General features: G+C 46.4%; 1 protein-coding gene across 1 annotated transcript in view; it reads left to right on the forward strand.

The window, feature by feature from the left end:
- The window catches only part of BIN2 (bridging integrator 2), a 45822-nt gene that overhangs the window by 22029 nt on the left and 5621 nt on the right, over window positions 1-18172 (forward strand). The window contains exons 7-12 of the mRNA XM_082205634.1: window positions 2328-2413; window positions 6929-7004; window positions 8730-8812; window positions 10980-11781; window positions 15781-15852; window positions 16431-16526. Of these exons, the coding sequence (XP_082061760.1) occupies window positions 2328-2413; window positions 6929-7004; window positions 8730-8812; window positions 10980-11781; window positions 15781-15852; window positions 16431-16526 (1215 nt within the window). The remainder of the gene's footprint in view (window positions 1-2327; window positions 2414-6928; window positions 7005-8729; window positions 8813-10979; window positions 11782-15780; window positions 15853-16430; window positions 16527-18172) is intronic.

Here is an 18172-nt window from a genome sequence, read left to right on the forward strand (position 1 = left end):
AGCATCAATTCTTCAGCGATCAGCCTTCTTTATGGTCCATCTCTCACTTCCATATATCACTACTGGGAAAACCATAACTTTAACTATACGGACCTTTGTTGGCAAGGTGATGTCTCTGCTTTTTAAGATGCTGTCTAGGTTTGCCATTGCCTTTCTCCCAAGGAGCAGGCGTCTTTTAATTTCGTGGCTGCAGTCACCATCTGCAGTGATCATGGAGCCCCAGAAAGTAAAATCTCTCACTGCCTCCATTTCCCCCCTTCTATTTGCCAGGAGGTGGTGGGACCAGTGGCCATGATCTTCATTTTTTTGATGTTGAGCTTCAGACCATATTTTGCACTCTCCTTTTTCACCTTCATTAAAAGGTTCTTTACTTCCTCCTCACTTTCTGCCATCAAGGTTGTGTCATCTGCATATCTGAGGTTGTTGATATTTCTTCCGGCTATCTTAATTCCGGCTAGGGATTCATCCAGCCCAGCCTTTCGCATGATGAATTCTGCATATAAGTTAAATAAATAGGGAGACAATATACAGCCTTGTCGTACTCCTTTCCCAATTTTGAACCAATCAGTTGTTCCATATCCAGTTCTAACTGTAGCCTCTTGTCCCACATAAATATTTCTCAGGAGACAGATGAGGTGATCAGGCACTCCCATTTCTTTAAGAACTTGCCATAGTTTGCTGTGGTCGACACAGTCAAAGGCTTTTGCATAGTCAATGAAGCAGAAGTAGATGTCTTTCTGGAACTGTCTAGCTTTCTCCATAATCCAGTGCATGTTTGCAATTTGGTCTCTGGTTCCTCTGCCTCTTCGAAATCCAGCTTGCACTTCTGGGAGTTCTCGGTCCACATACTGCTTGAGCCTTCCTTGTAGAATTTTAAGCATAACCTTGCTAGCATGTGAAATGAGTGCAATTGTGCGGTAGTTGAAGCATTCTTTGGCACTGCCCTTCTTTGGGATTGGGATGTAGACTGATCTTCTCCAATCCTCTGGCCACTGCTGAGTTTTCCAAACTTGCTGGCATATTGAGTGTAGCACCTTAACAGTATCATCTTTTATAATTTTAAATAGTTCAGCTGGAATATCATCACTTCCACTGGCCTTGTTATTAGCAGTGCTTTCTAAGGCCCATTTGACTTCACTCTCCAGGATGTCTGGCTCAAGGTCAGCAACCACACTACCTGGGGTATACGAGGCATCCATATCTTTCTGGTATAGTTCCTCTGTGTGTTCTTGCCACCTCTTCTTGATGTCTTCTGCTTTTGTTAGGTCCTTACCACTTTTGTCCTTTATTATGGTAATCTCTGTATGAAATGTTCCTTTCATAACTCCAATTTTCTTGAACAGATCTCTGGTTTTCCCCATTCTATTGTTTTCCTCTATTTCTTTGCTTTGCACGTTTAAGAAGGCCTTCTTCTCTCTCCTTGCTATTTTTTGGAAATCTGCATTCAATTTCCTGTATCTTTCGCTATCTCCCTCGCATTTTGCTTGCCTTCTCTCCCCCGCTATTTGTAAGGCCTCGTTGGACAGCCACTTTGCTTTCTTGCATTTTCTTTTCATTGGGATGGTTTTCGTTGCTGCCTCCTGTATAATGTTACGAACCCCCATCCATAGTTCTTCAGGCACTCTGTCCACCAAATCTAATCCTTAAACCTGCTCCTCACTTCCACTGTGTATTCATAAGGGATTTGATTTAGATTGTATCTTACTGGTCCAGTGGTTTTTCCTACTTTCTTCAATTACCCACACGTTGCTCAGTAGTTAGAGGAGGAGTGCATAACTTACCAGAAGTACATAATATATAGGGAGCAAAGATCCTAACCCCTGTTCCTCTGCTTCCTATATACCTATCACACTTTATTTCTTCCTCCCAACCACTGTGATGTCTGTGAAAAGTAGCCACATGTAAGCCATGATCTGCCTATGAGAAAACTAGAATGCTGTTCTTGGGGACAAGCAGAAAAGAAGTGGAGGGGACTGTGGAACTGCCAGATAATTTTCTCCATCCATTGTCCATCTATGATTGTCTTATCTCTTCTTTAGAGGCTGTTTTCCCATGTGTGATGGGTGGTGCTGATGCTGGGACAATTAGTTGCTCAATGGTAGATGAGCACAGATGAATGACAGGTGGGGAAAGAGGTTCTACAATCCCTCCCTTTTCTCTCTCCTTGTCTTCAGGATCCTTGGTAGTCAGAGCCTGGTTTACATGTGGCTAACATTTCACATGGGGGGAGGGTTGTAAGCGGGATGTGAGTCTGCAGTCCACTGGCATGTCTACACTGTTAATGCTCTCAATTTCCTGTGTCTCTAATAAACTCTTGGGTCCTGCAGGCCGAAGAAGAGTTCTACAAAGCCCAAGCTGTGTTTGAAGAGCTCAACAAGGAACTAAGAGAAGAGCTGCCGGACCTTTACAACAGGTTAGGCATGGGAACAAAGATCAGGGTGCAAATGGCAGAGAATCTCAAAGCAGAATGTTGAATCTAAGAAGTGTGGTTGTGCTGGTGACTAGGAAATACAGGTAGAGTTGATGCTTCTTTCATTGCTGAACTCTGGGACTAAGCTTGCTGGCGATGAACCCAGGCTGGAAGGTAAAAATGGGGTGAAAGGATATATTAACACCGGGCATAAAATGCAACTTATAAATTGTTTCCACGCAAGTCCAAGGTAAGTTAGAATCATAGAACTGTAGAGTTGGAAGGGACCTTGAGGGTCATGTACTCAAACCCCCTGTAATGCAGGGATCTCAGCTGAAACATCCATGGGAGATGGCCCTCCAATTTCTGCTCAAAACCTCCAGCAAAGAAGAGTCCACAACCTCCCCAGGGAAAACAGTCTTAATAGCTCTTACACTCAGAAAGGCCTTCCTGGTGTTTAGTTGGAAACTCCTTTCTTCTACCTTGAATCCACTGGACGTTCTGGGTGGGTCTTGACTATCAACGGGCAAATATCAAACAATTGCTTCCCCACAGTTCAGCAGATACCAAGGTATTGGGAATTACTGTGTTCACATGGGTGTTTGCACAATAAAGCTGTCTTCAGGTGCTATAGGGGTAAAACAAACACGGGGAAGGGGCAGTGGGGACAAATGATGATGATGATGATGATGATGATGATGATGATGATGATAAATTTATTATTTATACCTTGCCCATCTGGCAGGGCCTCCCCAGCCACTCTGGGTGGCTCCCAACAGAATATTAAAAACATGATAAAACATCAAATATTAAAAACTTCCGTAAACAGGGCTGCCTTCAGATGTCTTCTAAAAGTCTGATAGTTGTTTATTTCCTTGACATCTGATGGGAGGGCGTTCCACAGGGCGGGCACCACTACCAAGAAGGCCTTCAGTGAGGGAACTACCAGAAGGCCCTCGGAGCTGGACCTCAGTGTCCGGGCAGAACGATGGAGGTGGAAATGCTCCTTCAGGTACACTGGGCTGAGGACGTTTAGGGCTTTGAAGGTCAACACCAACACTTTTTCTTCCTTCGTTGCTGTTTCAATGGCATTACAAGTAGCGGAAGTCAAAGGTCTAATGTGGGAGAGCTTTCTGTGCTTCTGGAGATTCCAGACCCTGTGCATTCTAGAACCCTGGGAAATCAAGGTTCCGAACAATGCAGGGAGTCTCCATCCATGAGGACAGGAGACTCCTTGCTTCAGACTCTCCTCTTCCACAAGTTGAAGGGTGATAGAAGGGGAGTAGAGCCAGCACATTTCTTCCTACTGCCCCCACCCATGTGTGTATTTTCAGCTAATAGGTTTATGTGTTGTGTGCTTTCTGCAGTCAGGGATAGGAACTAGTTCTAGCAGTGTGTCTCTTTGGGGAAAATGTGGAGTATCACTTTCATCGAGCTGTTGATTTAGAAAACCTGCTGATCTTGTTGGTACATCTCCTTTGACTGAGCAACTGTTTCTCAGACGACTTGCTGCTTGGAGTTCTTAGTCCGTGCATCCAAACTCTTCCCTCGTCTCTGGCTGCAGTGCCTTACCCCTACGGCCTTTTGACAACACATCACATAAAGTGCAGTCCGAATACCAAGAGGACAAAGACAAAGGATTAGCCACCTGAAATATCTTGTGGGCTAGCGATGAGCTGAGCTGCTTCTCAATCAGAATTCAGAAAAGTTTGGTGACCACAGGATGGCAGCAAAATCCACACAACTGAATTATAGCTTTTGTGAAAAAATGATTGTTTAGGATAGGACTAGATGTGTCACCATTAGACCACAGGTTTGTTGCCAAAAATGACAACCCTTCACCCAGTTTCCCCCTCTTGTCCCTGAAACATTGAGATCCTGAAAGGAATGGTATCCTCTTACTGTGTGCTTTGGTGGCACTTCCCAGTAGAAACCTACATAATGGCTTGTCTGTCTAACGTCTCACATTCTTTTTTTTTAAATATATATTTTATTAAGGATTTTCTTGTTTTACAGAAGTGTAGTGCCTCGTATTTTTTTTTTCATGTAACATTTTTACAAATCCGTTTCATTTGTTGAGGCATTAGGGGGAGAAGAAAAGAAAAAAGAAAGGGGGGTGGAGAGAGGGAAGATGGATGGGGTGGGGTCGGGTGGCGGTGTTTCTATTATGTTTAATGTATGTAGAGTTTGGTGTCAGCGTTGCTTGTGTTGTTCACTTGTGTTCCTTTGGTGGTGAGAGAGGTTGGGGTTGGCCTAGGGTGTGATTGTTTGCTTGTGATTGGCTGTGGTGATCTTTGTTTTCGTGTGTGGGTGAGGTGGGTGTTTTGGATCAGGTTAGCCATATTGATTTGTATGCTATTGGTGGATTATTGACAACAATGCCCATTTACACCACAAAGAACTCATAACCCACCTGCTCTCAGCAGCCAGAAACACCATAACCAGACACTGGAGAGACCTGTCAGGAGTAAGCATGGACCAATGGTACCAAATAGTATGGGAAACAGCCCTACTAGAAAAATTAACTAATAAACTGAAACTGACACGGGGACAAACAGAAGAAGACGCCTTCACCCCGATATGGCTCCGCTTTATCACATACACAGCCCAACAGGACAACGTCTCACATTCTGAGAGGACAGTGTGGTGTAGTATTTTAAGCATCAGGCATAAATCAGGGAGATAAAGGTTCAAATCTCCACTTAGCCACAAAGCTAGCTAGGTGACTATGGACCCAGTCATGAACATTTCGCCTAGTCAATCCCCATGGGGTTGTTAATGGAGGTGTGACTTTACAGATAGAGTGAGAGCAGAGAAACACATGGTAATAGAATGGCCCATCAAGACATTCACTGGCTAAACACTACAAGATGAAGAGAGGGTAGAGACACAATGGCATTTCAGCATTTGGTGTCATCTCTAAGTCTGCTAAGGGACGTGGGTGGCGCTGTGGGTTAAACCACAGAGCCTAGGGCTTGCCAATCAGAAGGTCGGCGGTTCGAATCCCTGCAACGGGGTGAGCTCCTGTGCTCAATCCCAGCTCCTGCCAACCTAGCAGTTCGAAAGCACGTCAAAGTGCAAGTAGATAAATAGGTACCTCTCCAGCAGGAAGGTAAACGGCGTTTCCGTGTGCTGCTCTGGTTCGCCAGAAGCGGCTTAGTCATGCTGGCCACATGACCCGGAAGCTATACGCTGGCTCCCTCGGCCAATAAAGCGAGATGAGCGCAGCAACCCCAGAGTCGGTCACGACTGGACCTAATGGTCAGGGGTCCCTTTACCTTTACCTAAGTGTGCTGTTAGGCTGTATCTACACCAGTTTTCTTGTCACATTTCATTATATTTCACTTTGTTTCATTTTCCTGTGCTGCCCTGGAAGTAATTTTTAAAAAACAAAATTTTTAATTCGCAAAAAATAAATGCAACCAAAAAAATAACAAATGAATTACAATTACTGTATATTAAAGACTTGGGAGTGATTTTCAAGCATTTCCTCTGCATGCCACTGTGTAGACAAACCAAAATTGTGCACAACAGTCTTAGAGAAAGAGGTGAGGTCCTCCTGTGGATCAGGATCTGGATAAGAAACAGGAAGCATAGGGAAGAGTCGGTGGAAGAAGACTGGAAAAAAGTTTAAAGACTATTTACAGAAATACTGTAAAATTAATGAACGTTAGAAAAATGTTGGAATGAAGTTATATGGCTTTAGTAGAAATGCTATAAGGATTTAAGTATAAATAGATTAATAGAGCTTTAAAGGGAAAAATGTGGTTAGAATGTGTTAAGACAATTATAGGATAGAAAACAGAGGAAGATGGAAAGGAATTGCTGAAACAATTAACAGAAGTGGAATACAAAAAGGGAAGTGTGAGGAGGTCGAGGAAATAAGGGAAAGAAAGATAAGATGTTGAAATTGGATTGTGTTTTAAATGGTTTTTGTTTTGTTTTGTTTTGTTTGTTTATTTTATTTTGTATTGTATTGCATTGTATGTTTTTTCTTTTTTGGTTTTTTGTAGTGTTGTGTTTAATTTGTTGGAAATCTAATAAATATTATTTTTTAAAAAAAGAAAAGAAACAGGAAGCATAGGAATAAATAGGCCATTCTGTCAATGGAGAGATGTAGAAATGGAGCCCTCCCCCCAAGCACCCATAAGGGGACCTGTGCTTTTTAACTTGTTCATTTTGCTGTCTAACTTTCTTTATAGATGTCCAATCGGCTTGCCTTTTTAATGGAAGGCCTACTGCTGGGAGTGAGGGGAAGAAGATGAACTAGAAATCGCTCAGAGTTCTATCCCAAAATGAATTTAATTCACATTTAGTTCACCCAACACTTATGGGAATTACTTTCAGGTGTGCAGAGATTTTTGAACTAGTTCAGTGAACCACACATGGCTGAACTACTTCATTCTGCTCTTCCCGGGTCCCAGAAAACTCAGCACTTGCCATAATACTCTTCTTTATTGTGTGGCCCCAACCCAGTTAACATTTGGGCTTAGTTTTTTTATCTTTTTGCTTCTCCAGCCGAATTGGGTGCTATGTGACAATATTCCAGAATATTTCCAACTTGCGAGATGTCTTCTACAAGGAAATGAGCAAGGTAAATGAGCAACCGTGTCATACATGTGGGCCATTTGGACAAATGGGCGCGCTGCATCATTGGCTTCTATCCGCCCTCAGCCAGCCTGTTTTTGTACCAATCCTGGGAGTGGCCCCTAGTCTCAGCGTTGCCCTTGTAGGATGGTGCCAAAACTGCCTTCTACCCCAGCAGTCCCAATGGAAACCAACCAACAACGCACAGAAGTCAGGATTTGAAAGTGGTGCACATAATTCCTACTTCATTGTAATAGCCAGCTGAGTTGCATTCTCTCTCGCTCGCTCTCCCACACAAACACACACACGCACACAACTTGTGTGCATTCAGCTTTACTAACTTGGCAAAAAAAAATGGAAGGGGACAGAAAAGACTTTGACAAACCCACCCGCCATTGCATCCAATGTGTTTTGACTATACACAGTTTTGTCTTTAGGAGCAATCCCTGAAATGTGATCCCTGCTTAAGTTGAGGCTTACATTATTATTATTATTATTATTATTATTATTATTATTATTATTATTATTACCACTACTACTACTACTACTATTTATTAAATTTGTATACTACCCTTTATCCATAGATCTCAAAGCAGTTCACAACATAAAATACAGTGGTACCTCGGGTTAAGTACTTAATTCGTTCCGGAGGTCCGTTCTTAACCTGAAACTGTTCTTAACCTAAAGCACCACTTTAGCTAATGAGCCTCCCGCCCCCGCCGCCACATGATTTCTGTTCTCATCCTGAAGCAAAGTTCTTAACCCGAGGTACTATTTCTGGGTTAGCGGAGTCTGTAACCTGAAGTGTATGTAACCTGAAGCGTATGTAACCCGAGCTACCACTGTACAAGATAAAAAAAGACAAAATACATAATAATAACAAGAATAACTCCCCCCACACACACACACATTTTATTATTACTATTTACCCATCCGATACGTATTTTGGTATTATCCAGGAATCAATTCAGTCCGAGTAAGTCTACAGAACGGGACTGGAGTACCAGGACTATTGGTATTAGAAAGGAAGAATGATGATTGGAACAGACATCATTCTTCCTTTCTAATATTGTTAAAGTGCCTCTAGGGCAGGGAACTGCTGTTTATTTTTAAATCTCAAAAATATATGAAAGGGCAGCTGTCAGCTGATGTACCCCGAGGAAAGTTCCAAGAGGAAGGGGATATAAAGCAGGCAGTGACAACATTAAGTCCTACACAGCTTGGGGCCAGGATACCTAAGAGAATGACTCCTCCTGTATAGATTTGTCTGGTTGTTGAAATCTGGCAAGGGGGCTCTCCTGTGTCTGCCACTTCTATCAGAAGCTCCAGAGCCTTCTTGGTGGTGGCATCCCAGCGGTCCATTTCCCTCCCCTCTGAGATATGGCTGGGGACTACCTGTCTGCGTTTCCAGCTGAAAAAGTGTGTCTCCACCCAGGCCTTTGCTGGATATTCATGTCATTTTATTTTATTTTATTTTATTTGCCATATATCTGCCATGTTTTATGAGTGGCTGTAATAGGAGATGGATTTCTGTTTTAATTACAGCCCGCTCTGGAACTGCATTGCAGTGAAAAGTGTCTGAGAAACATTTTAAATAAACCAATAAGCTTGAAACACTCATTGACTTGAAGCAGTCAGTCAGGATTAATTATTTTACGTGAATAAGTGAATAGCAGTAATTTCTTAATTACTGGGTAATGATATTTGCTTTTCTTGTTGCTGCTGCTTGTAGCTAAACCATGACCTGTATGATGTGATGAGCACATTGGAAAAGCAGCACTCCAATAAAGTCTTCATTATTAAAGGGGTGTCAAGGTAAGTGATTTCCTCGTTCCTGTGGGCATGGAGGAGTCTGGGAAGGAGCAGCCATGTGAGCAACTAGTAACTCCTCTCCACTTTGGATCCCAGGAGATCTGGTTTGTTTGTCAGTCAGTTAATTAAAAGATTTATAACCCATCTTTTAATAACAGGGCTTCTCAAGGCAGGGAGCTGTTTTAGAACAAAATACCGTATTTTTCGCTCTATAGGATGCACCCGACCATAGGACGCACCTTGTTTTAGAGAGGGAGAACAAGGGGGGGAAATTATCCCCCTCTCTGCACAGCGCCCCTCCAGCGAAGCAGCAGGAGAAATGGAAGCTGTACGTTCAGGGTGCGTTTTGTGCGTTCAAGGTGCATTCACCCGAAGCCTCCGAGGCTTCAGGCTGCTACCTTGGAAGCCTGGAGAGCGGAAGGGGTCGCTGCGCACTGACCCCTCTCACTCTCCAGGCTTCAGTGAAGGCAACCCAAAGCCTCAGGAGCACGGCGGGAGTTCCCACTGGGCTCTGGAGGCTTCGGGTTCCTTTCGACCTGCTCTTTGGGGCTGGCGGGTGGAAGCCTTCCCGCTGCCCCCTGACCTTGTGGGGCTGGCGGTGGGGGGGAGCGCTGCTTTCCCCCACTGCCAGCCTCAAAGATCCCTGAAGCCTTCGGAGAGCAGCGCGAGTTCCCGCTGCACTCCAAAGGCTTCAGGTTCCTTTTGCTGAACCCGAAGCCTGCAGAGCACAGCGGGAACTCGCGCTGCGCTCCGAAGGCTTCAGGCGGCAATCCCTGAAGCCTGGAGAGCGAGAGGGGTCAGTGCGCACCGACCCCTCTCACTCTCCAGGCTTCAGCGAAAGCAACACGAAGCCTCCAGAGCGCAGAGGAAGTGCTCCCTTTGCGCTTCGGAGGCTCCGCGTTGCTATCGCTGAAGACAAGGAGCCTGCATTCGCTCCATAGGATGCACACACATTTCCCCTTCATTTTTGGAGGGGAAAAGGTGCGTCCTATAGAGCAAAAAATATGGCACATGTGGAAACTGTGAAAGGGGAAATGTGAACAGCCACTAAACAGCAGTCAGAGTAGAAACAAAAAACCTTTCCAGAGGAGCATGTTAGCAGCCACATTGATTACAGTTCATTTAAATGGGCCAAGATTACAACACTGAATCTCAGCAGCCACCTGATTCCATAGCTTTGGGACTGCCACAGAAAAGCGCCATCTTGACCAATGGAGGGTAGAATAACCAGTGGGTTTTATATACTGAATCTTAAGAGCAGAGAGGCACTTATAGGAAAAGATGCTCTCTCAGTTCAATCCATGACAGTCTCTGATTTGTAATCATTTGTCAAGTCTTGGCTAAGGTCAGAGACGGATTGCAGTTGGGGGGTCATAAGCAGATCAAGGTCTAAAGCATGGGTAGGCAAACTAAGGCCTGGGGGCCGGATGTGGCCCAACTGCCTTCTACATCCAGCCTGCAGACGGTCCGGGAATCAGCGTGTTTTTACATGAGTAGAATGTGTCCTTTTATTTAAAATGCATCTCTGGGTTATTTCTGGGGCATAGGAATTCATTCATTATGATTTTTTTCAAAATATAGTCTGGCCCCCCACAAGGTCTGAGGGATAGTGGACCGGCCCCCTGCTGAAAAAGGTTGCTGACCCCTGAAAGGGCCTAAGGCAGATTGCATGCTCCAAGATGGGCCAGTGGTCAGTTTCTGGAGCAAGCAGACAAGGGGAGGTGGTGCTACGGGGAAGCCATGGGAGTCTTGTGCCTTAAGATTGGGTTTTCTGTGAAATCTGGAAGTTGCTGAGCATTTTTGGGCAATGCCAGAAGTGTAGATTTTGGAGAAATTCCTTTAAAATACAGTGGTACCTTGGGTTAAGTACTTAATTCGTTTTGGAGGTCCGTTCTTAACCTGAAACTGTTCTTAACCTGAAGCACCACTTTAGCTAATGGGGCCTCCTTCTGCCACCACGCCACCGGAGCACGATTTCTGTTCTCATCCTGAAGCAAAGTTCTTAACCCAAGGTACTATTTCTGGGTTAGCGGAGTCTGTAACCTGAAGCATATGTAACCCGAGGTACCACTGTAGCTCAAATACATGGAGAGGTCTACTTTCACTATAGAGGATGAATAAAGCTGCATGTTCAAACCTTGTAACACAACTTATGTTTCTCGTTATGCAGTAACAGAGCATCGTTGGTCATCTCGTCTCCAGTAAGTCCAACCAGCCCCTCTGCCATACCTACAAGGAACAGCATAAGTGAGATGCCCACGTCTCCTCCTGCCATTTCCTCAAATCACGAAAGAGAATCTGCTTCGGCAACCAAAGCAGCATCTGCGCCTGGTGGGGCCAGCAAGGCAGAGGAAGAGACACCTGCATCTTTGGCTACAGATGCGGACAAGCCAGGCTCTTCAACTGCTAGTGAACCCAAAGAGGACAGCCAAACAGTAGAGACAACCCCCAGCATTCCCATAGGCACCACCCAGGGAGTTGAGGAGGCTGCAAATGATATAGCAGCAAGAATTTTATCAGAGGCAGTGCTGGAGGCTGCTGGCAAAAGCCGAAATGTTCCCAAAGACTCTGGAGAGACCTCCAAGCCTCCTTTGAGGAGTGACTTTGAAGCCAGTGATACTTGTGAGAAAGATGAGGGTTCCTCGTTGCAGCCAACGGTTGAGGTCTTGTCTCTACCTCCCCAAAACCCTCAGGATGAAGCTCAGACTGGGGGGACAGACCATCAGGAGAACAACGTGCCACTCAGGGAGAGTTCAGTTCGTCCTGAAGACAATCCTCAAGATCCTTCATCTGAAGCTGAAGAAGCCCAAGAAGGTGAACCAAGTACCACCAGCGACTGCCTTTCCCCTGCTTTACCAAAAGCAGGGGCCGCTCAACAGCAGCCAGAGGAACTCGGGGATGCTGAAGATGACGTCAACAGTGAAGGAAGCATTGAAGAAATAGATGTTTCCCCAAAGGCCACCAATGCTCAGGTAAAAGGCATGAGAGGGTTCTGCTCAACCAAACCCACTAGATAACTGCACACTGTGTAGATAGCATTAAGGGAGCTTTAGTCTGACTTGCCGATCAGAAGGACTTGCCGATCAGAAGGTCGGCAGTTCGAATCCTCGCGACAGGGTGAGCTCCCGTTACTCGGTCCCTGCTCCTGCCAACCTAGCAGTTCAAAAGCACGTCAAAGTGCAAGTAGATAAATAGGTACCGCTCCGGCAGAAAGGTAAACGGCGTTTCCGTGCGCTGCTCTGGTTCGCCAGAAGCGGCTTAGTCCTGCTGGCCACATGACCCAGAAGCTGTACGCCGGCTCCCTCAGCCAATAAAGCGAGATGAGCGCACAACCCCAGAGTCGGTCACGACTGGACCTAATGGTCAGGGGTCCCTTTACCTTTACCTTTTGCTTCTCATTAAGGAGCAAAATGATGGGCAAGTGCCTCTTTTGTGGATCTGTATGTTAGCATGAAAAATTCAGTGAGTGGGAAGGCATGTTGAGATGGACACAGAGGAAATGGAGGGAAACTCAGCTCAGTAGGAAGCCTGGGTTGTTGTGGTTGTTGATGGCATCTGTCTGTCTTGGGAGACAATGAAGGAGTACACCTTTGGGGTTGAGGTCAAGCTGTTGGAAGGTTGCAGCGCCTGCTGTGGCAGTAGAGACCGATGCAGGAGAGGCATGTTTTGTTACAGCTGGGGCAGATGAAGGCGTCCAGTTGTGCTACTGCAGATGCATCATGGCATTTTTTCTCTCTGTGCTCCTCCCAGTGGTCATTCCTCCTCTGGTCACTGCTGTGGATACATGACTTGACTGCCTGTCACCAGGCACTGTGTTGTGATTATTTTAGAAGTAGCTTTTGTCATTATTATTCATTGTTATTTAGCACAAATTTGGAGAGAAATAAATAAAAGCAAAAGGATCCTGCAATCAGAATTACCGTGTTTTTCGCTCTATAGGACACACTTTTTCCCCTTCAAAAATGAAGGGGAAATGTGTGTGCGTCCTATGGAGCGAAGACGCCATAGCCCCGCGACCCTCTCCCGGCTGGAGAGGTGATGCGCGGCTATGGCAGGAACCTCTACAGCCCCGTGTCACCTCTCCAGCCGGGAGAGCGCACGCGCGGGGCTAAAGCAGCCCCCCGCGACCCTCTCCCAGCTGGAGAGGTGACGCGCGGCTATAGAGGCTCCTGCCATAGCCACGTGTCACCTCTCCAGCCAGGAGAGCACGCGCGGGGCTAAAGCAGCCCCCCGCGACCCTCTCCCGGCTGGAGAGGTGACACGCGGCTATGGCAGGAGCCTCTCCCCTGCGCCTTTCCGCTGCTCCCTGACCTGCTCTTTGGGGCTGGTGGTGGGCTTTCCCCCCCCCCGCCAGCCCCAAAGAGCAGGTCGAAAGGAACCTGAAGCCTGGAGAGGGGTCAGTGCAAACCGACCCCTCTCGCTCTCCAGGCTTCCAAGGTAGCCGCCTGAACGCACCTTAAACGGCACCTTGTTTTAGAGCGGGAAAACAAGAGGGGGAAAGTTCTCCCCCTCTCTGTGCAGCGCCTCCTGCCACTTCACTGAAGGGGCGCTGGGCAGAGAGGGGGAGATTTTTTGTTGTTGTTGTTCTCCCCCCCTCTAAAACAAAGTGCGTCCTATTGTCCGGTGCGTCCTATGGTGCAAAAAATACGGTACCTTGTGTTATTTCTCAGAATGAGAACATTGAGAGATGAGAACTCCTACACTTTCCAGGCTACAAAAGAATGAGATGGGGAGGTGGGAGAATTGCTCCAAGCTGTACCTTCCAAGATAGCTTTGCATAGTCCAAATCTACCTTATGCATCATTCTCTGTGAGCTAACAATGTGAGGAATAGCTTGTTATAATATGATTATGTGTCTACCTGGTGGCTCTTATAATATGTCTTCCTAATTGGTGGTAGAGGCATACAGTATGAAATCAATACTGAAACCAACAAGAGAGGTGTGCAATTTAGCAACTGAAACAGTGGGGAGGAAGACAGTGATTGTATGCAGGACAATATAACAACGGTACTGTTAGATCAATCTCAAGGCCAACAGACAATCCAGACGTTTCTGGGATCTTATTATGAGCAGGCAATAAAGGAAACAGCCCAGCCCTCTAACAGAGATTTGCCTTTCCCACTTATTTGCTTATTTCTCCCTTAGAGCAAGGCCCTTCTTCCAGTGCAAAATTGCCTCAGCAGCTACAAAAGCTACTCAGCTGCAAAAGTTTCCCCCAAAAAACAGAGCCTCTCACTTGGGAGATTTAATTGGAGAGGCATCACACATGCCAGACATGAAGAGTACCAATCCTGTCTGACAGGAAAAACCAGTGCAGACTCCAAAAACCAGCACCATTTTAGGGCTGCTAATTCACTGTTTGGAAACCTCTGTGTGAGGTGTTCCCAGAGACTGTTGACTGAAGGCAGATTTGTGCCTGATTTGTCCTGTGACAAAGTAGCAGCAACAACAAGAAGAAGAAGAAGAAGAAGAAGAAGAAGAAGAAGAAGAAGAAGAAGAAGAAGAGGAGGAGGAGGAGTAGTAGTTTGGATTTGATATCCCATTTTATCACTACCCTAAGGAGTCTCAAAGTGGTTCACAATCTCCTTTCCCTTCTTCCCCCACAACAAACACTCTGTGAGGTGAGTGGGGCCGAGAGACTTCAGAGAAGTGTGACTGGCCCAAGGTCACCCAGCAGCTGCATGTGGAGGAGCGGGGAAGCGAACCCAGTTCACCAGATTACGAGTCCACCGCTCTTAACCACTACACCACACTGGCTCTCTACAGTTCTACAGTGTTCCCCACCCCCTGCCAATGTTCAAAAATGCTTTACGTATGTTAGTAACCCTCAGGACACAGACCTGTGGGCTAAGTCAGTCTCTTCCTCCCATCTTGCAGATGGAGAGATGGGGACTGAGAGTACCGTGACTTTGCTTCATGCAGCTTTGGTGACTGGGCATAAGTGGCAGCATATTGCAGAAACTGCCCTGGGACAATGCAGTTTCCTTTAAGGAGGACATGTGCATATTGGTAATCCCTGCAAATCCATCGCTGAAGGAAACGATGCTCCGAAAGGGCTCTTAATTGGCTTCTAACATGCCTGAAAACTCCCCAAGGGACTCTCAAGCAAGGCATTGATGAATGAATTTAAGATTTAAAACATTAATATCCTGCACTCAGGGCAGGTGACAAATAAGTAAAGCAACTGCAATAAAACTGTGGGGTGTGAAACACAGAGCAGTCAAATACAACATTCCTAGAGTGGACATGTTTAGACATGAAGAGGGATGTTTGTCCAGCCAGTAGATAAACTTCCTGTTTCCTCTACATGTGACCAGAGGTGGGTGTGACCTCACCTGTGCAGGTAAGAAAAGCACAGGGCTGGCCGCCACATCTCTCTCTTCTCCATTTTGCTTTCGTCGAAGAAGGAATAGAATAGATGCTGATGGTTGAATCTGTAGGCCCTGCTGCGTAGCTTGTGTGGCTGGTGCGCAGGGTGGGCAGGTGAGCACACTCTGGGGTGGCGCATGTTCCCAGGTGGTGGGGCCGCACTACACCCCTGCCCACCCTCGGCGGGCACAACACTCCCAAAGAACACACTCACGCTGCCCTGCCAGCCTTGTGCTGCTTTGCAATGCAGCAGGGCTGTGTACAGAGGACGCAACAGCGTGTGGGGTTGGCAGGGTTGAGGAGCAAAATGCACCCCCCAAAAAAACAAAAAATGCCACTCTGGGCCTCCCCATGCGATGCCACTGTGTAGGCCACCATATGTGTATGTTTTAATGATTTGGCCTCAGGGCCAACAAAAGTTGTCTGGAATAAAAAATATAATACTGAAAAGTACTTGTACTTCAGGGAGTGGCCATAAGAAAGGAATTCCATACTGTGTGTATTCAAACACACTTGCAGCATCCTCCAGACACCTGTGGTCAAATTTCAAATCTGGTGTTGTGATTCCGTTCAATAAGTGAAAGCCCCTTTTTTGTTCCAGATCATCTCCAGCTTCTTCTCAGATGATAAGAAAGAGAACTATGGCAAGTTGCCCTTGGGCTTCCTTTTCAAGGTAAGGCAAAAGCATTCGCTTACCTGATTTACAGGGACGCGGGTGGCGCTGTGGGTTAAACAACAGAGCCTAGGACTTGCCGATCAGAAGGTTGGCGGTTCGAATCCCCGCGACGGGGTGAGCTCCCGTTGCTCGGTCCCTGCTCCTGCCAACCTAGCAGTTCGAAAGCACGTCAAAGTGCAAGTAGATAAATAGGTCCCGCTCCGGCGGGAAGGTAAACGGCGTTTCTGTGCGCTGCTCTGGTTCGCCAGAAGCGGCTTAGTCCTGCTGGCCATATGACCCGGAAGCTGTACGCCGGCTCCCTCGGCCAATAAAGCGAGATGAGCGCTGCAACCCCAGAGTCGGCCACGACTGGACCTAACGGTCAGGGGTCCCTTTACCCTTTAACTGATCTACAGGCAGAACCTTTGGCTCTTGTGTAAATGAGTCACAAAAAGTAGGCCTGAGTTAAGGGGGAATAGCATGACTCTTGAGGCTTATAGACACACACACACACACACGTGTATGTGTGTGTGTGACCTGCAAGTTGCCCAGTCTAGAAATGCATTGCTTCATTGGTATCATGTTTCCTTTTCCAGGCTCAGGCAGTCCAAGCTCACGCTTCCAAGGATGAGAGGCACCTTCAGTTTGGAGAAGGGGAAATCATGCTAGTGCTGTCAGATAAAGAGGCTGAGGTAAAATCAGGGCACTTATTTGGCACTGTTGTTCGAAATGCTAATGGATGACGATACTTGGCACTGATGTGATACAGGGTGCCCTAGGAACCAGAGAGGGCCAACTGTGGCCCCAAAGCTTACACGTGCAAAGCCCATGCTCTTCTCGTGAAGCTCCTCAATAGGAGAGGAGAGGATTAAGCAGACCTCAGGCTTGTAGGATCTGCTTCTCCTTCTTTTACTAAAACCCTGAGATCAACAAATCGGAACCTGGAGCAAGAGATACAGAATTAAAGAATGCTGAGCTCAAGCTGTTTCTCAGGCATCCCCAACCTTTGGCCCTCCAGATGTTTTGGCCTACAACTCCCATGATCCCTAGCTAACAGGACCAGTGGTCAGGAATGATGGGAATTGCGGTCCAAAACATCTGGAGGGCCAAAGGTTGGGGGTGCCTGCTCTTGTTTTTGAGCAGCAGAATGGAGTGGAAGTCGCAAAAATCCACTCCTTGTTAACTCCTTCCCCCACCCAATTAAGAAAATCCTTCATTTCAGTACAATCTTCTTGGGGGGTGGGAGTATTATTTTCTTGTTGTCATTGTTCAACCATTGGGAGTCTTGAACCATTACCGATTTCCATCAAATTTAGCTACCAGTAGATCCTGATCTACTTTCTGCCCAGTAGTCCATTAAATAATGGCACTATCCATTTTTTAAGTTGTCATGTCTGGAAAAGGCAACCCATTTATTTTTGAGAGAGAGCACCCTTATAGATGCTCCCCCACCCATGTGCCCACGGGATTCCCTAGGGCCTTGCCCATTACCAACCACATCCTGCCTGGGCTTCCCCCCACTGACTTGCCAAGTACTTCCAGGGTGCAGACTCTGACCCTCCAGTTTGGGACAACTTCCATGTCTAGTCCGTGGACCTGCACCTTAGGTCCATGAAGGAAGCCAGGATTTTTTAAATCAAAGGTTGGCAACCAATTATTATTGTTGTTGTTGTTGTTGTTGTTTAGTTGTTTAGTCGTGTCCGACTCTTCGTGACCCCATGGACCAGAGCACACCAGGCACTCCTGTCTTCCACTGCCTCCCGCAGTTTGCTCAAACTCATGTTTGTAGCTTCGAGAACACTGTCCAACCATCTCATCCTCTGTCGACCCCTTCTCCTTGTGCCCTCAATCTTTCCCAAAATCAGGGTCTTTTCCAGGGAGTTTTCTCTTCTCATGAGGTGGCCAAAGTATTGGAGCCTCAGCTTCACGATCTGTCCTTCCAGTGAGCACTCAGGGCTGATTTCCTTCAGAATGGAGAGGTTTGATCTTCTTGCAGTCCATGGGACTCTCAAGAGTCTCCTCCAGCACCATAATTCAAAAGCATCAATTCTTCGGCGATCAGCCTTCTTTATGGTCCAGCTCTCACTTCCATACATCACTACTGGGAAAACCATGGCTTTAACTATACGGACCTTTGTTGGTAAGGTGCTGCTTTTTAAGATGCTGTCTAGGTTTGCCATTGCCTTTCTCCCAAGGAGCAGGCGTCTTTTAATTTCATGACTGCTGTCACCATCTGCAGTGATCATGGAGCCCAAGAAAGTAAAATCTCTCACTGCCTCCATTTCCCCCCTTCTATTTGCCAGGAGGTGATGGGACCAGTGGCCATGATCTTTGTTTT

The sequence above is a fragment of the Podarcis vaucheri genome (genome assembly GCF_965113315.1).
Source record: "Podarcis vaucheri genome assembly, chromosome: 2".
Classification (NCBI taxonomy): Eukaryota; Metazoa; Chordata; class Lepidosauria; order Squamata; family Lacertidae; genus Podarcis; species Podarcis vaucheri.